Source organism: Alternaria atra, assembly GCF_907166805.1.
Source record: "Alternaria atra isolate CS162 genome assembly, contig: 22, whole genome shotgun sequence".
Taxonomy (NCBI): domain Eukaryota; kingdom Fungi; phylum Ascomycota; class Dothideomycetes; order Pleosporales; family Pleosporaceae; genus Alternaria; species Alternaria atra.
The window spans coordinates 244,382-266,420 of NW_025091320.1; the positions used below are offsets into that span (position 1 = coordinate 244,382).

The 22,039-nt window shown below is 50.5% G+C and overlaps 5 protein-coding genes across 5 annotated transcripts; 3 read left to right on the forward strand and 2 right to left on the reverse strand.

Annotated features, from left to right (window-relative positions):
* Positions 1-924: 924 nt before the first annotated feature.
* Positions 925-3,822, forward strand: ALTATR162_LOCUS2845 (uncharacterized protein; the record flags this gene model as incomplete). Its single annotated transcript, XM_043310451.1, has 5 exons — positions 925-936; positions 990-1,146; positions 1,197-2,839; positions 2,891-3,556; positions 3,613-3,822. 5 exons carry the CDS (start codon positions 925-927, stop codon positions 3,820-3,822), a joined length of 2,688 nt encoding a protein of 895 aa, XP_043166386.1.
* Positions 3,823-6,131: 2,309 nt separating this feature from the next.
* Positions 6,132-6,941, reverse strand: ALTATR162_LOCUS2846 (uncharacterized protein; the record flags this gene model as incomplete). The annotated part of the gene is made up of 1 exon (XM_043310452.1): positions 6,132-6,941. One exon carries the CDS (start codon positions 6,939-6,941, stop codon positions 6,132-6,134), a length of 810 nt encoding a protein of 269 aa, XP_043166387.1.
* A 713-nt stretch (positions 6,942-7,654) lies between these two features.
* Positions 7,655-12,630, forward strand: ALTATR162_LOCUS2847 (uncharacterized protein; the record flags this gene model as incomplete). The annotated part of the gene is made up of 7 exons (XM_043310453.1): positions 7,655-7,839; positions 7,897-8,045; positions 8,100-8,228; positions 8,273-8,365; positions 8,417-8,988; positions 9,041-9,484; positions 11,965-12,630. The coding sequence occupies 7 exons, from the start codon at positions 7,655-7,657 to the stop codon at positions 12,628-12,630; spliced, it is 2,238 nt and encodes a 745-aa protein (XP_043166388.1).
* A 1,562-nt stretch (positions 12,631-14,192) lies between these two features.
* On the forward strand, positions 14,193-15,401 carry ALTATR162_LOCUS2848 (uncharacterized protein; the record flags this gene model as incomplete). Its single annotated transcript, XM_043310454.1, has 1 exon — positions 14,193-15,401. One exon carries the CDS (start codon positions 14,193-14,195, stop codon positions 15,399-15,401), a length of 1,209 nt encoding a protein of 402 aa, XP_043166389.1.
* A 2,847-nt stretch (positions 15,402-18,248) lies between these two features.
* ALTATR162_LOCUS2849 (uncharacterized protein) lies at positions 18,249-19,730 on the reverse strand (the record flags this gene model as incomplete). The annotated part of the gene is made up of 3 exons (XM_043310455.1): positions 18,249-18,476; positions 18,527-19,403; positions 19,501-19,730. The coding sequence occupies 3 exons, from the start codon at positions 19,728-19,730 to the stop codon at positions 18,249-18,251; spliced, it is 1,335 nt and encodes a 444-aa protein (XP_043166390.1).
* Between the last annotated feature and the right edge of the window lie 2,309 nt (positions 19,731-22,039).

The window sequence follows — 22,039 nt, forward strand, 5'->3', positions numbered from 1 at the left end:
TCATGCTTGGCACACGCGAGCGCATTGCAGCCGGTGGTCACAGAGAGAGAAGAAAACGGCGATGACCTTTGTTCTTATGGAGATCATATCTCGTCCTGTAATCGTCGATTTCATCTTTCCCACAAGCCTCGCCTGCACCAAGCACCCGAAGACGTCTAGGCGACGCTTTTGGTACAACCTTGAGCCTTAGCGTGCCTTTCCCCAGCGGACGCCAAACTTAGTTGCCGATCCTATCGTCGCCAGGGCCCAGCAGTCGCATCTCCATCGCCAAAAAGACATCTCCCCAACCCACAACCGGCGCAACCCTCACCCTCTGAAGCTGCGCCCGGTCACCAGTGCGCCCGCTACCAACTTGCTCTCCCGACCGCCCACACGCCCACAGCCCCGAAGCCAGCAGATATATTCTCCCTTCCAGTCTATTCCTGCACTGCTGCTCCACCGTCCCGCGCACTTGCATCCCCGCCGCTGCATCTGCTCATCGAACCCTTATGCAACCCCCGCCTGGTGCGCAACATCATTGCTTCGAGATTAGCATGTACTGTGGTTAGAAGGAGCCGCCCACTTCCTTAGACGCACCCTCAAACGCGCTCGCGGGCTTACACTTATCAACCCGCACTCCTCACGCGGACCTCCGCCGGCACTTCCTCTTTGTTCGCCGCCGCCTTCGTGCGCACATTCTTCGTACATTCTTCTCACTGTCCCTCACTCACCATATCAGCTGTAACAAGACCGTCGGTATTCTCTGTCCCCGCACCTGCCTTGCTTGAGCTGACGCCTGGGCTTAGTCCGATCCTCGCGCTCGCATCAGCCACCCCGCGCACTCCACCGGTGTACAGTGCTATATTCTCCGCATACTGATAGCCCCACGCTCGGCCTGTGTAAATGAACACTTCTCCCAGCGACTTGAGTCGTACTATGGCAGTCATGGCAGGCAATGTGGGTAGCGACTTCCCTGTGCATGCGGCACGGCGTGCTAACACTTACTCCAGGCTCGATCGCGCGACTATTCCAACGGTGTCTCGCTCAACAGCAACGGCACCGACGCCGAACTCTCCCGCCCATCTCCATGGGGGAAAAACATATGGAACGCCCCAATCGGCACATTTCCGCTTGGCCCCAAAGGCAGAGACAACTCACGCCCTCGAGGTATGCCACTGTCCAGGATATGATACGCGCGAATACTGACACACGCACAGAGAACGGTGCTGCCATAGGTACCCCCGCCGACCTCGTTGAAGGCAAGACTGGCTCTGGCTCCCTCCTCACCAACTCAGAGACCGAATGGAGATCTGCCGCCCGACCAGCGTGGGGCGAGACGGCATCTGGAAGCATACCACATGCAAGAAGCTCCGGTGCCTCACCAGCACGGAAGCGGTCCATTGCGCAAGCACAGCCCGTTCAGCAGTATAGCGACAACTCTCCCTCTGCCTTCTTCTCTTCCGCAAGAGGCTCGCTCGCAGGCCAAGGCTCACAAGCAAAGCCAGTGAAGCCATTCCTTGACCCCACTACCTCCAACTTCACATCACACCAGATTGAGTCGCTCAACACTGGTTTCACCAATTTCGGTTTTGGCCAGACAGATGTCAACTCCCAGCGCCCTGACACTGGCGTCACGTCATGGCCAGATACTGGTTCTGTTCACTCCCCAAACGACGACCGCCGGAGCATAGCAAATTCAGAGTACTTTGCATCCTCGAGTGGAGCTCCCTCACGAAATGGAAGCTTGCCTCCATCTCGACATGGTGGCGAACCAGCGCAACTCAGCCAGGCTGCGGATGCGTTTTCTAGGTTCACTCAGCCTTCCCGTCAAGCCTCGTCCTTCTCCATGGCTAGTGGTCGTGCCTTCAACGAGCGAAGCGGTTCAATACAAAGCGAGTCATTCCACACGCTCGGAAGGCTGAACAACGACCAAGAGCAAGATGCGCGCATGGGACCAAATAGGTCCTTCAGTATCAACGCTTTCACGCCGGCACACACACCCGGGCAAGACATGAACGATGCGCCCACGGGTTCGTACACTCCAGATGGTTATCCTAACGCCCAGCTCAACAACCAACACCCTCAGCTACGATCCTACCAGCTTGATAACAGTCGAAGCGCACCCAACGGCACTGGAGTTCGTCAAAGTCCATTCTACTCCCACATGAACACACCACCTGTGTATGATCGTCTCAACCCCTACACTAGTGAGCAAATGCTCGCTCATCCCAACAGCGTCACCCAGCTACAGAACAAACTGGCAGGATTCCAGATAGCACAACAGCGCAACTACATCTCCCCGAACCAACTTCATCAGCAGCAGTATCAGAACATCTTCCCCACGGCTCAACTGCAGAATCCATACCAGTACCAGTATGGTCTCCCGAACGGTCTACCTCTGTCCGCTATACCGCAACACATGAATATGGCTTCAATCTCACCCATGATGTCTGTTCAACAGTGCCCATCTCCGCCCAGAGGTCCTCGCGAGCAACAGGTGGGTGATGGCCTCGGCGCAATGAGTCTTGAGCTGGCCAATTTCAAGAGAGAGCAGAAGCAGAGCAAGCGCTGGGAGCTCAGCGACATCAAAGGCCATGTGGTCGAGTTTGCCGGAGATCAACATGGCTCTCGCTTCATCCAGCAGAAGCTCGAATCTGCCAACAGCGAGGTCAAGGAGAGCGTCTTCAGGGAACTTGAAGAGAACGCGCTGCAGCTTATGCAGGATGTTTTTGGCAACTACGTCATCCAGAAATTTTTCGAGCATGGAGACCAAATCCAGAAAAAGATTCTGGTAGGAAAGATGAAGGGTCATGTACTCGAGCTAGCGAACCAGATGTACGCTTGCCGAGTAGTTCAGAAGGTACCTTGTTTCTGTTTCCTGCAACTTGGTTTTACATACTAACTGCCCCAGGCACTTGAGCATGCACTTACTGAGCAGCAAACCGAAATGGTCAAGGAACTCGAAAAGGACGTTCTTAAGACTGTGAAAGACCAGAACGGCAACCACGTCATCCAGAAGGTTATCGACCGGGTCCCGATACAATACATTCAGAAAGTGGTCGAGGCTTTCAGAGGCAACGTTGGCGTACTCTCGGTAAACTCTTACGGATGCCGTGTGATCCAAAGATTACTTGAGAAGGTACCGGAGCCACAACGGAGGTTTATCCTGACTGAACTTCATGCCGAGGGACCCAAACTCATCACCGACCAATACGGCAACTACGTTACCCAACATGTCATCGAGCATGGCTTGCCTGAAGACAAGGCGAAGGTTGTCGCTCTTATCAAGGCGCAGTTCCTTATGTTCTCGAAGCACAAGTTCGCCAGCAACGTTGTTGAGCAGTGCCTAAAGTGCAGCGACGACGCTCAACGTCGTGAGCTCGTAGCAGTCATTCTTGCGAAGAACGAGCGAGGCGAGCCGAACGTCATGAACCTTCTCAGGGACGGTTACGGCAACTACGTCATCCAGAAGATGCTGGACACTCTCAACCGTGATGACTACGAGAAGTTTGTGCAGGCACTCAAACCCGAGCTCGAGAAGGCCAAGAAAGTCATTCCTGGCAAGCAATGCGTTTCGGTAAGTGGTCGCGTGACTAATATCTACTTCAACGCAACCGACTAACAATACCTCAGGTCGAGAAGAAGATGTTCCGCTACGATCGCATCGACTCTCCGACTATGCTCACACCATCTCTCAGCAGCTCCGCACAGTCACTCCAGAGCAGCTCCCACCCCAGCACGAACAACTCCACCATCGACGAAACCGTACATAGCGCGCCTGTAAACGGAAAATACAACGCCGCCAACGCCACAGGCGGTGTCAGCATCGAAGACACTGTTTGATCGCGCGAATACCTCAATCCGAGTCGAGTCACCCCGCACCGCACATAGGCCTCATAATACCCACCAATGCTCCGTTCTGTTCGACCAAAACCAATCGTACTTTACTGCATGTGTTGTCGGCGGCACATCTGCATTCTATTGTCCATATACCATTACTTATCACTTCGCTTTCATTGTTATATATCATTACGATTCGCTTGTACCGTTATACGGATGATGCACCCCCTATTTATACATCTTTTCACTGGGAAAAATGGCTTGGAGTCTTAATTGGTTGACTGTATCTTTTATTGCTATTATCACTTGGTATCGTTGCTTGAGTTATTGCTTAGGCATGGTATGGTTATTCATCATTGTACTACCTCATGATTGGCGCAAATGGCATGGGGAATCAATCCGTAGGATACCATGGGACCGGAAGAGGATATATAGATGGTCGGTGTATTGAATATACGACTAAACGTTCGAAGAGATCGCTACTCGTGAAGCTCCCCTACTTTGAAATGACGTGCCCGACCATTTGCGACTATGATGCGCACTGGGCGCGATTATCGGCTGCTGCACCCCACCTGATCCACTGCACCACTCCCGCCTAGCACACCTGTAGCTGACTCAGGATGTGCTGACTACACTAACTAGTCTCTCTAGTCCAACCTCTGTGTAAAGCTGGCTTTGCTGCTTCTTCCGTAGATCATCGAACTATCTTTCCTTCTTCTGTTTTACTAAAACAAAAAGGTCTAAATATGGCTCATGTTGTGTTTGAAAAGATCGAGCTACCCACCCAATATTCTCCCGTCAACTTCGTGTGAAAAGAAAAGATACGCATTGGAGCACTATGATCGATCTCGAGAAACCCTTGTCTTCCAGCCCATGCCACTCGCAAGGGTGTGTGGAGCATACAAAAGAATATTTTGAGGACTATTTACGAGAGCGCTGGAATGCTCGCAACAGTGGGTACAAAAGGAATTTCGCTAGCTGACGTTCCTGCATCTACATCATCCCCTCTGCGGAACTCAAAATGTGCTTGCAGCCTCGGCATGTCTGGAGACTGCAAAGTCTCGTCGAACGCCTAGATGGTTTCCGGTCCGCTTTTGTATCCTCTCCGTAACATTATCATTATCAGAATATGCTGAATCAAGACATCTATTCTATTAGCACGATTTTATGTACTGCCTTAACATGCTGTACCACTCGGCTCGGGTATGAAGAGACTGGCCTCTTCCTTCTCCTCCCCTCCGATTCTCAGACCGCTGTTTTGCAACACCAAAGTCAAGATATTTGAGGACATGAGTGTGGACCTAAAATATCAGGGAAATTTGCAATTTCTTCTTCTTTCTCTCCCCTATGCAGTCAAAAAACGACACGAGTCTTTTATGACCGTCACGTTCGAGAGGATCTTCTGGATATACTACTCCGCTTCCCTGACGTATAAGTATTGACCGCTTCTTCCTCCCAGAGGTTCTCCCTTCTATTTTCAAATTATCGGTTCACATTGTCAAAAGTTTCAGCGATATAAGACATGAGTATGGACCTAAAGATATCCGTGATACTAACATGTCTTCGTCTTCTCCGTCTGCTGAGGTACGAATACGATACGAAAAACTTGTATGACTAGCAAAAGTCTTGTGCACACATCTTTACCTTACGATTCAGTACCACCTCTGGCGTATAAAGACTAGTCTCTTCCTCCCCAAAAGTCCTCTTCTTCTATCCTCAAACTACTGGCTCGTATTACCAAAAACAAAGGGGTATCTAAGCGATGAATGTGGACTCAGAAGCCTCGAGGATACACCTATCTTCTCGCCGATTTGTTGCCTTTTCTGCAGTCTAAATAATACTGCTGAGAAAGAATTCATGTCTGGCACGGTGGTGCTTCTCTTCTTACCTTGTCATTCCATTTCACTGTGGTATAGAAGCTATCCGGTTCTTTCTCCCGAAATGATTTCTCAAACTATTCTCAGTGTCGCATTCTGTAGAACCGGAAGGTTTGGGTTTGGGTTATATCAGTACGCGTCGACCAAACAGCCTCCCAGACAACATCCATGTCTTTGTCTGCCTCTCTTCGTGAATTTTAAGGATTGCATAATATTCTTAAATGTGACTGATATGATCTCGTGCATCTTCTCATCGCACTAGCCTACGACAATAAGGCATAAGATCTACTCTCTTCCTTTACGGGTGAAAGAAAGGTCTCGTCTTTCTCACTTCTAAAACTTATTATCCTTGTTCACATGTGTGGATCAGGGAGTTTTCCTTTGCTAGCTATTCAGAATGCGAGTTATAGATATCTCAAGTTATCATAAAGTACATTACCCCACGAAAAGCTCCGCATATCTACCCTCACCTATCCTATCCACAGCATCCCTCTCCACCCACCACTCACTCCTTCTGTACCTCCCATACCACCTCTCCAACGCAGGAAACCCTTCAAGAACATCCGTATCGAACCAGTCCTTGAACAGCTCCACCGCCGACAACAGATTGAAATCCGCCGTCGTCGGATACTCCAGCGCACCAGCCAGACTTATCGCCTCTTTCTCTTGATCAAGAGCCTGAACCCATCGATCTAGCTTCGCCAACTCTTCCTTCCACCGCCTCCGCGCATACGCAGAAGCCGCTGCGCTTTGTTTACCCGGGGCGCACAACCCTAGACTAATTGTGAAAGGGTGCATGTTGAAAATATCGCATTGCATCCAGATCATGGCGTCGGTGATGAGTTGAACAATCGCGCGGACATGAGCCCTCAGCTCCGGACTGCTCGCACCAGACAAATCTCTATACCCCTTGGAAGGGGGGAAGTAATCCTCGAGGTATTGAACCACGGCGGTTGACTGATGGAGGATACGTGTCGTCTTATCTCCCGGGTGGGTGATTTTTATAACGGGAAGTTTGGAGTCGGTGGGTTGGGGTTCAAGGTCGGGGTAAACTGCGGCGAGGCGATTGGTCTTTGGGTTGACGGCTATTGGGATGATGGTTGAGGAACCGGAGGGGTTGGACGGGGTGGCGAGAACGGAGAGGGGGAGGGCTTCAGCTTTGAAGTAGAAGTGCATTTGTCCGGGGTAGAGACCTCGTGGCCATGTCCAGAGGGCCATTTGGGAGGTGCTTGGGAGCTGCAACATGGTTGCGATGCGTGAGCCTAGTGTCGCAACTTATGGAGGAGGAAGTGGCGCGAGTGGCTGCGAGAAGAATATCAGTTGTTTACGAAGTTCCCAAAAGTCCTTTTACACAAAACATATTTGGGGAATGGCCCTATTTCGAGTTGTTACTCCGCACTAATTTTCGACTATCTACATAGCTTATGCCATTCGCATTCGTCGGTTTGTCATCGTGCCTACCTGACTAACAGCACAGTAGCGCAACGAGGTAGGACCGAACCACATCTCGCTAACCAACTTCGTACAACCTAGATAATGACAAGTGACGTTTCCGGACAATTCTAAAACTTTTACATACTCGTATGCGCTACCGCGTGTACCTATCCGCTTTTGGTTCCAAAACGCGGGTTTCTAATCAGCTTCGTACAACCGATCCCTAGACAGACGGATGAGCACAAGCCTCCTAAGCATTCATGCTCATTGTTGCACTTACCCATATCTACTTAGTATTCTTAGCTACATGTCATCCTTCTCTTGCTAATCAATTCTCCAGGCTGAGAGAACACTGATCAAACCCAACTTCGGATACGGGATGCAGATCAATGACAAACGCGTGACAGGCTCTCTTCTGGGTGGAAGTCTCCAAATAGCGACAAGTTCCACGATGAATACTTCTCGTACCACGATCAGACTCTGGAGCCACTTCTCACTCGTTGAGCGATAACCTACTCCCCACCATGATATTTGTCAAATCGCATCTCGTGCTAGCTGCGTTTGCAAGTCGCGCGCTTGCTTGGACGCAAGAGTTCTCCAACACATCCCAAAGTGTAGATCCACATGAACTGCTCAACCGCTCTCTTGAGGCTATACTGGGTACAAATAATGCCAGTCAAATTCAGACGCTTGTTCTTCATGGACCCCGGTACGTTCATCCAATTTCCTCATCCAAGTTCTCCGTCGCTGATTGAATGATACCCAGGGTCCTCCGGATTAGGTCCGTGCCTGAAACCCTCTCGGTTGATGGAGCAATGGATACAAGTGTTGTTGTGAAGGGTGGCCAGAACTTGAGCTACAGCTACGACGAGCCATTTGTCAAACAGCGGATGGACAGAATCTTGCATTTTGGAAGTAAGCGTCCATCGTTATTTACGATCAAATTCACAAAGTCTAACATTTTCAAAGGTCTCTGGTACTACGCTCAGCCGAGCCCTGCGCCACTGGAGTTTTCTCTGGTTGTACACGGCGGAAAGGGATTCGCAGGAGTGGTCGCAGGAGATATGATCCTCTTCATCTTTCCAATCCGCCTACGGTGTATCTCGAAGGTCTGCAAGCCGGTTACCATACGCTTGACGCAGCTCGCTGGGACCCTCTTCTTGTCAAGACGATCTTGGAAAGCAACAATTTCACATACGCTCCTGTCACGCATGAGGGTATCGACATGCCTGCGGGTAAGACCAAAGGTGAAGCTTTCTAACAGGTATCACTACTAACAATTCTAGTACATGATCATACATTAGGTTTGAGCGTCGTTCTGGATCCGAACACATTCCTCCCTTACCTCGTCCGCACGACCGAAGACCATCCATTCTTCGGCAAGTCCACTTACGATGTCCGGACATACAACTACCGCTCTATCAACGGCGTTATGGCGCCTCACCACTACAAAACTATTTACAATGGTGAGAAATTGATCATCGACTGGCAAGTCGATAGCGTTGAGATCAATCCCGAACTCCCAGCTACATGGTTTGATGGGCCCAATTCAACGTTCGGGGATAGTAACATCCCGTACACTAACGAGACCATGATGGCCGAGATCCAAGAGAAGTCGAATAACTACATCTATTTTGGCTTACCATTCAACGGAACCGTCGAGGCGTTCAAGGTCCATAATGATTGGCATGACTTACCCAATGTATGGTCTCTCAAGCTACTCGAGTGGTACCAATACCGCCAGTTGGTCTTGGAGTTCGACGACTTTGTCGCTGTTCTTGACTGTCCACCTCAGCAGAGTCACACTGTCATAGCGTGGGTGAAGACGAACATTGGAAAGCCTCTCAAGTATATCATCGTAAGTCAAAGATGTATCCCGCCCGCTCGCTGTAGGTTTCTAATTCCTCTAGCCAACCCATCACCACCATGATCACTCTTTAGGCCTGACAGACTATATCAAAGCCGGCGCAAAGGCTGTAGTACCCGACTTTGCGAAAGACTACTACACTACACTGGGCGACGACGATTTCGAAACTTCACGTAAGTCAAGATGGCAATACCTCAACACCTTATGTTGTTGGATACTAAGTAGCCAAAGTGCAACTGAACCCTACATTATGCAAAGCGCCATGATGAAAGCAGTCTTCATCAACATGCAAAAGAGCGTCCACGCCAAAGATCAGGTCTATGCCGTCATCATGCCCGCATGTATAACCGACAACAGCACCATGCTCGTCTTCGATGCCGACCACCTCAGCCGTCACGATATGCTTGACGACCACAACGATCAGGCGGGGTTCTGGGAGATGATCGAGGACTTTCGGCTTAATCGTATTTCCCGCAATATCAACTATGTAATACCTTCTTGTTATCGGTTATGTGTGTATCGTTACTAAGAGTTCGTACTAGAATGGTTCACGTACACAGTGAAAACGATACTACATCCTTTGAGATATTCCTCGAGAGTGCTGGCGCTAAATATCCTGATTTCGAGCTGGGAGACTTTTTGTATGCTTCTCCAAAGTGTACGTAATGTACGCTGTTTGGACCATCATAAAAATAGTTGAACACCGGCTAGTCACTCAGCATCTCAAAGCCCAACTTCGTACTCTCCATTCCAAAGTGTTCAATGGTCGCAATCACCCCATCCAGACATGTTCAGGATACGCAGTGAACCCCGCAAACCCGCTTATCGTATGGCAGGCTTATATCATCACACGTTGAATTCGTTTTGCTCGAATCAAGATAAGAACGCTGGATATCGAACGTATTCTGTAATGTTTTCCTTTGCTGGTAACGCCAGAACTCGCGTATAAGTTTTGCTACAGAGCGATATGGTCAATGTCACGCGCATATAGTAGTAATGAAGCCAGATATGTCTGTGAATAGCTGCTTTCCCTTCAAAAACATTCGGGATGATCGTAGGACTGGTGTAATAATTCTTAATTGGCGAACCTTGCTGGAATAGGTACTGCATGATATCGGAAGCCAGCTGATTGTATTGCACTGCATTCACAGCGGACGGAATATCTTGGTGGTGGTTCTCAGCCGCTGTCAACAAATGGTTGACGCGCAAGCTGCGTAGCGAGGAAAAGCGGGCTAGTACGTCCAAAGCTTTTGCGAAAGTCTTTCCTCCAGGGGCAGAAAATGGTGCGCCAAAGGCCGGTTGGTTGAGGGTGGCGGCATGAACACCAAGTTCCTTGATGCGTAGACATCCAGCTATGCGTGCCTTGAGCTCGGTAGCTGTGTAATCGTTCCAAGTCTCGGATAATGCAGGGCTCTCTGTATGATAAAGCGGATCAAAGTGGAAGAATCGCAGGGTTTGCCCTTGTCGGCAGATCTTATCCACGGCAATGCGCCCAGACTCCCGGGTTGTTACAAAGAGCCTCTCTCGACTTGAAAAGCATCCGATGAATAGATTTGAGAACTCGAAGAAATCCGCTTCGCTAAACAGCTGCATCACAAAGAGCGACTTCAAGGCATGTTCGTCCGAAGCAGAGAACTCGGTACTCAAATGTCGACGAAAGTGTGAGACGTTAAAACAATGTCTTTCGAGTTAGCCCACGCGAGATGAATGGCTGGACATGACGTCGTTGGGGTGGGCGGGATACCAGGGATGCTAGATCGATTAGATTACATAAGATCCCATCGGAAAGATCGCCATCGCATAACCTCACTTCTCCAACGAAGGCCTCCAAATGACTGTTGCTCAGAGGTGCTTTAAGATCTCGATGCTCAATAATGTAAGATGCAGCGAAGACTTCCTGGATATACTAAGTCTTTATCGCAGAACACAACAGGTCCACAATTTGGATACATTACAGGATTGTACGCAACAATTCTGCGAACACCCACGCACGATCTTGGTCGTTGAGATCGCGATCATGCACATGGTAGCTGTGTGCTTCACACTCATGACGAGACTTATATACATAGGTGTTTGTAACCGTCCGTCATGGATCGCATCACCTCTTCTGTTGATGGCCCTAAGCGCCGATAGATAATGGTGGGAGAAACGATGCGAAAACCATCTACTTAAATTTGACCGGCGGTGTGCCCTGCACCCTCTTCAGTGGACCAAGTAATATAATCAGCATATCGTACATTGCATTTTTTTCAATAATCGCTGCTTACCAAGGTAGGTGTTTATTGGAAGAGTAGGATAGCCCCACCAGTAACCTATCGCGCCGCTATCTCCACTCCACATCTCAAAAAATTCTCATTCTAGTCCGCCGCCAGCCACCACGTCCCACACGCTTCTTCAGGACATCGAAGCTAAATACCGTGATGATCCGTGGCAACGGCAATAAGATCGACAATTCCAGCCACTCTTCCATCAAATCATCAATCTTCAATAGTATAGTGGTCAGTATTTCCGCTTGTCATATCAGCCTTCGGGCTCTTGACAATTGCGCGGGAGACCTGGGTTCAATTCCCAGTTGGAGAGCATTCGATTCGAGTTTCTTTTTGCCTTTTTCTCTTTTCCATTCACTACAGTTACTTGTTCAAGGAGCGCGAAGCGATGCAGCAGCGTCCTTTTTTGGTGATTCAGTGAGAGCGTTGGGAATAGAGGAAGATTGACCATGGCCGGATTAGGACCAGTTGACAATATCTCACGTTGTGGTGCATCTTTTGGATCGCGCTCCTCTTTGCAGCGCGACGCGTCAGGTTCACTGACATCCGGATTGTGAAAACCACAACGCCGCTCTCACAGTGAAATCGCACTACCGAGCCTTGCCATGGCACTCAACTATTTAAACATCTTTCATTGCAGTCGCTCACCATCGCCCTCTCTCAACTGTATCAAGTACCACAGACAACTTACTATTCCTAGGTCCGCCTGGGTTACCTGCGCTTACCGGTATGGCCACGAACGCCTCAGCTCAGCGCGACCATTTTAGTCGCCTCCCTACAGAACTCAAATGCGCAGTCGTACGATACTCATCCGAAGCAAATCCGTTTAGTGCGAACTTTTCTCAACATGTCCTCGTCCTCAAACTTGCAAGAATCTCACTTCGGTCCTGATGCAAAGACCACAGTCGTGCAGACCAGAGCACCGGGAACGAAGAAGTCGAATACACACAGTCTTCAGCTAGTCAGTCTATACATTGGAGAACTTGTTCTTCCTCCGACCTTTGGCACAATGTTCCAGCGAATAGACATTGTTGCTCTTAAGGAGCTCGCTCTTGATGGTACCACACGCGTTGCTGGGCTATTAGACGCCATGCGCTCCGAGTTCCAGATGCGACAGCCCTCGTTACGAGAACTAGGACTCGTGGGGATGAGCGAACTCACATCAGGTGACTTCATATCACAACTACAACTGTTCCTACTCTCCTTCCACGGTTTGCATAAGCTACATATCCAGTGTGCCAACTGTATCAAGATTAATGTTGATGGTATCGTCTACCATGGAGAGACTCTTACGGAGCTCCTTGTAGTCAATGGAGATATTCATCGGCAAGATAGCACGAGATGCTTCAGCGCAGAAGATCTTTAGAAAGTTGCTATGGCGTGTCCAAGATTATAGAGACTATGTCTCAATCTATATGAGATCGATTCAGATGTTCCAGAAGGCGACTTCCTTGGCCCTTACCCTACTATCCCTTTGGAATCGACAGAATTTGAGAAGGCTCTAATTGCCATTCCCAGCATACGCAGTCTAAAGTGGCTACGCTTGACAAATCCGCCAAATTACCGCAATGTATATCAATACCACCACCCGGGAGAGTTTGTGAGCTTCTCTCGCCAATCTCTCGAAAATGGAGAGTAGCGATATGCTTTCAAGGCTCGAGCAGATAGCATCATACGATACATGGGTGATCGGGGTTCCAATATCGAGTTTCTTTCGTTCTCGCCTATAGAGAACCTCACGAAAGCCACCTCCGCGGACAAGAATGGGCATGTTTGGCCCAGGTACTTCTACTATTGTGAGAGGATGAGGGGACATCAAGGGGCTGACATGTCTATCGCGAGACCGGTGACGGGTTCAACAGCGGAGGCTATGTTGGCGAGTATACAGGATGAGCTATGAGTCATCCGACGCCGAAGGGTGCAGCAGCGGTCAGTTCAATACGCGTGCTGTACACAGTAGCTGTATTTACGGTTGAAAGCAAAGTGTTTGAATGCATTAGTAGGTGGAATACATCGTGTTCATTTATGATGTGAGACTGCTATGAATGGCAGACAGCACTAACCAAGGAGTTTGTGTGGCCATTTCCTCGAGGTTGTGACTGTGCGGGTGGCCTTGCCTACTGCCTGGAACAGAACCAGCCTAGCGCAATGCAAAAGGGTAGGCACAGCCCCAAGTTCTTATCACCCGCTCTTCTTGTTCACCTTCACTCATAACACCCAACTTTTTCAGCATGACGAATCTTTCTGATCTACCAACAGAAATACTGTGCAAAATTATTATACACGCCGTTAACGCAAGGACGCTCATATGTGGAGAAAGAGAAGCTATCCGAGGGCTCAGGAGGGGGCTAAGATTGAGGTTTGTGAATAGTATGTATGCTCAAGCATCTCGCAACTGTGATTGCAGCAATACAGTATGCTAACGCTTCGACAGAGGAGTTCTCTCAAGAAGTGAAGAATGCGCTCTATCAATCACCCATACTGGATGAATACCTTAACGTGTGCGTTTGCCCCAGTTATATAAGGAAAAAGGGTATACCCGAATTCGATACGTTTTGGCAGCCATACCTTACCAATAAGATCATCCAGAGGAACTGGGACCATATCGACATGTATCAACGCATATGGCGCACAGCCGAGCGTCTTCGCCAAATAACACATCCCAAAGAGGTTAGCCAGAAGAGATTGCACGAGATCTCGAGGCAGTACATTTATGTATTTTGTCATCAGGCGTGGCGCCTGATAAAAAGAGTACGCTTCGATCCCCATGTATTTTGTAATCAGACGCGGCGCCTGATAAAAAGGGTACGTCTCGAACCCTACAAGACCTGTCAATTCAGAGATTTGTTTTGCCTTTTGGAGATGGCCCTTCTAAACGACTGTCAAGAAGGGATAAGGTTCGTGCTCAACGATACGACCTTGGACGACATGATATCGCATGCTCTCGACACTTCTTCAGACCAATGGTTTCACCATCTCTCCTCATTGTCCGCCGAGTGTGGAAACATAGTACTACTCGAAAAGATATTTCTTAATCCGAACTTCCAGCAAGATCCACACGGAATTCGGGGACGAGCCTTTCTTGGTGCGGTGAGAGAGGGTCGGTTAGATGTTGTAAGGTTCATCATAGAGCCCCGTATGCACTTGCCCAAGTTTAAACTCAAGCCTTATGTGTTTAAAGAAGAACTATTGGCTGGAATGTTGAAAAGCCAATCGGTCGACTTCTGCTCTCAGCTTTTTGAATTGCTGCCATCTCGGTACAAAGAAAAGGATTGTCCCGTTAAAGGAAATTTCCAGTACGACGAGCTTTTGAGTTACGTCGCAAAAGCCAGCCCACAGAGAGTTGACGTGGCGGAATGGCTTCTCAATCAAGGAGCTTCGGTCCAGCTGGAGGCGCACGAGAAGGAAAAACTTATGAAAGGCAAAAGGCCATTTTCGGACCCGCTTAGACAAGCCATCAGAGGCGGCAACGAGAAGATGGTTTATCTACTCTTGAACCGTGGGCCGCATCTTGAGACTGGTGGAGGTGCCTTGCTAGATGCTGTAATGCGAGGGCGTCTGGATATAGTACGCATACTAGTTGAGCGTGGTGCGTGTGTTACACAGCCCCCATCTACGAGTAACGTTAGTGTTCACATGAAATGGACGCAGGGCATTCTGATGGAGCGGGCCGTGCAGACAGAGAATGAGGAGTTGTGCCGATATCTGGTCGAACATGGAGCTATTGTCAGTGGCCGTCCCTTGAAGGCGGCTGTCAGTGGATCACTGGTGTCAATGGTCCAGCTTCTGCTTGAACTAGGGTCCGAAGTCACTAAAGATATCATCAGCACAGACAGGCTCTCACGCTTCCTGGGCTTGAGTTGTTCGGAACTCTTGCCCTTGCTGCAAGCCGCGTATACTCCGCCGAGCTGCGACAAGTACCCATCAACCTCACACAAGAGGTTTCTCACTACCAAGGATGCACGCCGCCGAACTCTAGGCAACCAGATCGTTCGAGAGGCCAATCTGTGTATCGTATTCCTACAAGCATTCGATCACGACGATCCGACCTTCGACCAACTCACCGAGCGCCTTCGTTTCCTCAAGGACGAGTATCAGAAGGCTCAAAAGGCAACAGGGTGCAACGATGACAACTGAAGACGCCCTGGAGCACGTGCTAGTCATTAGTTAGAAGCTGGATCTGCATTCCTCACACCGTCTCAAGCGGGCTCGAGCTGTTCGGCTGTCAACCAGACAAGCGAAATGCACGCTCTACAATACGCAGGGAAGTTCCGATGTGTAGGTAAAGGACCAACATCGGCCACCGAACCTCCAACGATCAACGCACGATTCAATAGCCAACAACGATGAGTTGCGCAATGGAGTCCGCGCACAGCACATCACAAAAATTTCCAACATCGTAGATTTACAAGCTATTGAATATCCGCACTGGGCGGTCTGTGGTTCCAGGCGCATGGTGCATATGCATCGTCAGATCTGACATGTGTAGCACCGACGACGACCGAGCAAGGAACCGATGGAATGTACAGCTGTCGACCAGTCAGCAGAGCTGCAAAATATATGGGGGTAACCCTTGTCAAGCCCAGTGAATCGCATTGTCCCAGTTAGTTTTAAAACAACGTGGTCACGAGGCCCAATACAGCGGTGACAACGCGACGTATCCCTTCCTAAAAAGCTTCGAGTGCTTTACACCCTGCCAACGTCATGGGAGAATCAACGTTTTTTTGCATCGCGCATCACGCGCTTTGCCTCGCTAGGAGCAAGATATGCCGTTTGCGGCGGCGCCGACCTCGCCATCATCGTCACACTTACCGCTTCTCCCTAGCAAGCCACGACGGCACACACGCGGCATCTCTATCGTTCCTCCTCCTCCTTCCCTCTCTAGCATCAATTCGCGGCACACACGCGGCATGGGTTCATACATGCCTACGCAATCCTTCTCATCTCGCGTCTTTGGCTTGATGCTCATCCTTCAAAGCCTCAATTCATTTTATGCCCACGTCCGAAGCTAAGAAGCGGCTGTTTCATGTTGGCCCTCGACCCCGGCCAGCGCATATCTGGTCCCTGCGTCACTAAATGTGCTAGGTAACGACGTTTGTTTCGAAACCGACTAGGGTTGTTCAAGGTCAAGCGAGTTGATGCGAAAAAAAGGTACCAGGATAAATTGAAGACAAAGAGCCCTAGCATCCTGGTGAAGATCATGGGAAAATTGAAAAGCGAAATCCTGCACAACTGCAAATCCTTTAACTTGCGAAATGTAATTTGGACCAGTATCTTGGTTTGTCTGGAATAAGGATGGCAAGATGGATACCAGACTATTGATTTAGGTATTAACGAGATGAGGATATCTTCCCAATCTCGTACGACATTTTTTGTCCGTCTGGCAGTCGTTTCGGTCTTGTTGGAGGTGTGCAACTTGCCCTTTGTGATGTTCAATATACCGAGAACGCCGAGCAAATTCCCAAGCAACAAGATCATCGACTTGCTTGTCGACGGGTGGTTCCTTGGTCCGAAGTGCCACCGTCCTTTGTCTCATCTTACCATATTCCTAATTGTATTGCTGGTCGTGTGACCTCTCAATTCTGCTCATGCCGCTCATGCCGCTCATCATCCCCATCTTCATTAATCAATCTGTTACGTAGGGCTGCATGTCGCGATCTACATAAGATCAGAGATTGTCGAAACGGGATCTGCATGATAGACAGTCAGGAGGATGCAATGAGATCAACAATCGTCCGCGGAGCAAGCGGAGGGAGTTACTATGATGGGCAGGTGTGGGATTGTGCAGATAGTTGATGGGTGAGTATGAAAATGTGTAGATGGAGATAGGCGTAGGAATGGGGGGTATCACAATCGCGGTAGTCCAGTAATGACGCGGTTGGTGTTTTGACTTGCTTACTCATGCGCGCGCGTCGTTGCTGTCATTGGTGTTGTATGGAGAAAGGCCTTGGTGGACCAGCTATGAGGTGAGGATGGTACTTCCGATAGTGCTTCCGCCAGGCATCTCGCCGTTTGAACTTTTTTGCACAAGTATTTTCTTCGCAAACGTATGGTTTCCTTTTACTATGCTTTCACCTTTTGTGCCGTACTAAGTTTCCCGACGACAAAGGCCTGTAAAAGATTGCCTACAACTCTCCTCTCCACAATACAAGTTCAGACTACACCGACTATGCCACTAGGGAGCAAGAGCGGTTGTGGTCCAATGAAGTTCAGTAGTCTGGTTAGTGACGCAACACTACCGATTGAAGTGCTGTCTATGCATGCATGCGAACACGTAGCCAGGGTCCAGAAGCAGAAGACATCATAGTTTGAAAAACGAACATTGTTATTGTGTGCAGCTAGGGAAAAGTGCGTCACTGTGCGTGAGCGCTACTTTGATGCAACTTGTCCTGTCTCTGCGCGCCTATCCACTAGACATTGCGTTTGCTCGAACCAGATTAACAACACCCCAACAAAATCGAAAAAGGTATTTCCTCCACCTCGGTTGACGAACAAGAAAAGATCCGCCGCCTAAACAGGTCGGGGTTTCAGTCGAAGAGTAAGAAAAAATAAAAGGAAAAATGAGAATGGTCGTGAGACATGGTGTGTTTCAAGACGGCCTCAGCCACGTGTAGCAAAACATTGTCTGCCGAATAAATGCCCTCATCCCTTGAACTCGTATGAACATGATGATTTCTCTGTCCCAAAATAAACTCGAAACTGAAAAGTTTGAGAATAGTAATAAAAAGGAATAACATATAGAAATGGGGTTGGGGCGTGTGTCTGGGTATAACCCTGCGTGCTTGGCGCTTTTACAAAAAAACGTATCTGAAATCAACAATGCGCGAATACGAAGAAGGGGTAAACAAGTGGTAGTGTTCAATGACCTGCTAGACGAAGAATAAAGAGTTGTTGAAGCGAGAATGACGATGCGCCGTAAATAATGATAAGATCAAGTTGTCGCTGAATAGTAATTATCGAAGCCAAAGCCGAGGCCGGGTATCATCATGAGTGAAATAGGTCCCAAGCTCTTGCACACAGTCCAATGAATTCTTCCTTCTTTTTCAGTTGAGTTTCTGGTGAGTCACGGCCGGCGCCGAAGGGACCGAGACGTGGTTGTTGGCGACCTAGCGGCGGGGTACCGTTGTCTTGTTCGTATTCGTCGCGGCCGCGTCTCCGCGAGCTGCCACTGCGATGCAGATCGGGCCTCGATGGGTATGCTGACGATCCGTTCTTGGGCATTGGTGAGGGGGGTGTTGGGGTTGGTGGCCACCGTAGTGGACTAGACGGGGCAGGAGATCCTCACGGCCCCCAGATAGTTGTTGGACAGCCTCCTCAGCGGACTTGTATTCTCTAGGCCTTGATGTTGGGGGCGGCTGTGTAAATTGTGGAGGCGGGAAGCTTGGTGATGGCATTGGGGGCTGGACGTTGGAATGCGATGAGTGTCCTGGGCTGCTCTGGTGGTATGGGTTCCGCGCTGTTCCGAGGGGCTCTGGGAAGACGTCTGAGATGGGCGGTAACCGGTTGTTGGTTTGCTGTGCTGGTACATGGTGGATGTGTGATGATTGCGAGAGGTTCGAGGGACCATTGGCAAGCTGTCGCGAGGGCGGTGCATTGCCGCGCAGACCCGTGAAGGTTTGGTTTATCGGCGCTGACTGGATTACACGGTCGTTGGAGAAAGACGAATGGGAGGGGGGCGCAATGGAGAGACCCGGCGGTGGGCCCTTCCGGCGAGAAGTTTGAGGTGTCTTGATTGTTCGTCCAAAAGCACCAATCTCAGTGCCCCGTGTGTCTTCCATGTCAGATGGTCCAGCCTTGCCGCCCTTCTGGCGCGCTTCGATGATTTGCCTTTGACGTTCTCTTACATCCAAGCTTCTTTGCAGCTGCTCGCGCATGCCGGGGTCTTGGGTGTGGAAGCCAGGCGAGAGGCAGGCCATGCCGACATCGTGGAGGTTTGCACTGCCTTGGCCCGAGGGCCGTGCAGTGAGGGCACCGGAGGAGTGCACGATGTTGTGGTTGGCTAGGTTGAGGCGATGGGGCCGATGCCTTGTGGTGGTGGGCATGTCTGGCGATGTGGGCTCCTTCTTGACTACGACCTTGGGTACTGGGCCGCGAGACCTGCGAGAGGAAGGACGGTTAGACATGAGTGACATGATATCTCTGTGAGGAGGAGACATGGAGGTGCAGGTGGGAGAGGAGGCCGAAGGAGGACGGCATGATGAGGAAGAAGATCGTGAAGAAAGACTAAACGACGTACGAAAGAGGTGAGGGCTTTGTCTCGGCTCTGTGCTGTGCACCTGGACTGGAGGAGGTAGGTGAAGCATCTTCTCGTGGTGGCAGCTTAGAGCGAGAGTTGGGCGTCACTTGGTGGGGAGAGAGAGTAGAGGGCGCAATGGGAGCATATGTCCTCGACGAGCCTACTCCGTCTGCCGACGCTGGTGCCGCATGCTGGGCCGGGGCCGGGGGATTGGCGACAACGGTGGTCATGGTCGCGTGTGGGCGTCCGTGTGAGGCTCGGTGGGAGGGGCAGATAGATTGTAGGAGTGAAGTGTGGCAGGGTCTTGTAGGAAGTCCGCTACACCAAGTGTCGAGGGATGTGGGCAGCCAGGGCGGGTTAGAGGCTGGTGCAACACTAAGCCGGGGCGGGAGTCTGGGCTAGGAGTTATGCCAGAATATGCACTGGGGCGGAGGCAGCAAAAGAATTAGATGCGACAAGAAGCAGCGCTGGCTGGCTTGGGAGAGAGACAGCACACGTCGTGTCTTTTGGGGCGCGGGTGTGGAGGGGATAAAAATGGCTCGCACAGACTTGTGTTTGCACAGGGCGGGCAGGGAATGGCCGAGCGATACAGCGGCTGGCATGCAGTAGACGACGTGCCTCCAGACGCCAGGCTGGGGGGGCGGTTGACACGGGCGGCCCTATAGCGAGCGTCTGAGCCAGGCCCTCCATGCGTAGTGTGAGATGGGGATGCCTAGGGCGAGCAGATAGTCGCGCCCTCTGCGGGAGCTCGCTGCACCAGACAGACGCCACCGAGCAACCCACTGTTTCGCATCCACGGCCTGCCATCCATGGTGGGAGATGGATAAAATCTGCGCTGCACCGTCGTTTCCTAGTCCAAATTCCAGCACCACTGAGAACCTCTGACCCCGTCAGTCATGCGCAGCTCAGAATCTGACCAACTCCACCCCCAAGCCCATTCCAGCTGTCTGCAACATGTGCGCAACCCGCACAACGACTGGCCGACGTATGCATGCAGCGCGTTACAGGCCCATTGCCAATACTCGCCCGCTGTCCAATCATAGCGTCGCCAGCACATGCCTGCAACCAGGTCCTAGACGAGCCTTCGACTTGTTTCACGCCGGCGCATCAGTGGTTTGACCACGCTCAAAGCAGATGCCATCGACACGGAGCGGAAGAGGGTTAATTGGCCAGGAACATCGTTCATGGCCTCGTGTTTCAGCAAGGCCAACTCTCCAATAGCGCTAGTCGATGTTTGTTTCTCACAATCTCGTCGTCGTGTCGGGGCAACCCTCAGCCATTCGGCAACCCTTAGTCATTCAGCCAGAACCAGGGTCCTTTGTCGGCATCTCTCACACGTGGCCGGCAACGTTCGCCCGGTCCTGGGATACTGCTCCTCTGCGACTTCCTTGCCTGTCACATGGCGACTTCCTTGCCAGTATCGCGCCTTCCTCAATCACCACATACCGCAACATCGCCCCTTCCGCTTGACTCATCTCTGACAAAACAGCCGTAGCCTAGCCACCTCTTGAAACATACACACACCCTTTCTTTGTTGCCACGGTTCCGACACCATAGCCGACACCACATCCGACACCACCATCGGAGTCACATGCTACAAAGTATTCTCCGACCGTTGCGCAGAAACTACTCAATGCTGTCCATCTTCTAGACCCTGATACCATGGTAGATTCTGCAGCCATAGTATCGCGATTGCACCAATGCTACTGCGACGGCATCATACTACCATCAATATGCTTCGGCTAGCACTTGTCCGTCGCTTTTCCTCGGCGACCTCCCACATCTCCTGCAATATCCATCATCTTTTTGTCTTGAGCCACTTCAATGCAATCCACAATCATCTCTTGGTCGACTTGAGAGTCATCTCAAGTACATGGAGTACCTTGAAGCTTGGCTGCAGGGCTACTGTTGACTGACAGCCTGACTGCAGGGTACTGTCACTGCCGCCAAGCGCATTGCACTCATCCCTAAAACTCCTCTTCTCATAATTCAACTCGCTACTGCCCGTCTCTGTCGCCTCCGCTCAGCCGCCGGCCTTTCACTATTCTTCCACATCCCCAGTCGATATAGGTCGATCAGGTACCGACTTGACATGTCTCCAGGATAATTTCAGGCAGTCCATCCAAAAGCGGTAATCGCTCCATCGCCTCTCCAATATGGAACCAGTGGGGCTTAACACGCTCGTTGCATTCAACCGAGCGACCGGGATACGGCTGTCTTCCCACCCACCATCCAATCAAGAAAAGGATCGCCCGTGAGTCTATTTTGGGAAGTGATCGTATCACCTCTAGCCATGGTCGCACTCTAGCACGCGTGCCATTACCCTGTTGTTGGGAATGAGCAATTACTGCTATCTGTTGGGACAAGTCTCAAGTAGACGCTTTCTTGGCACGCTGTTGAAAGTGTACTGATTCAGGCCCGGGAATGAATCCGACGTCTTGTATTGTCGCGTAGAGCAACGAACCGATGAGTTCAAGTGACAGTTGATGACAGTACCTTCGGCAAATAACATGCGCAAGGGTGCAGTTGAGCGTCGTCC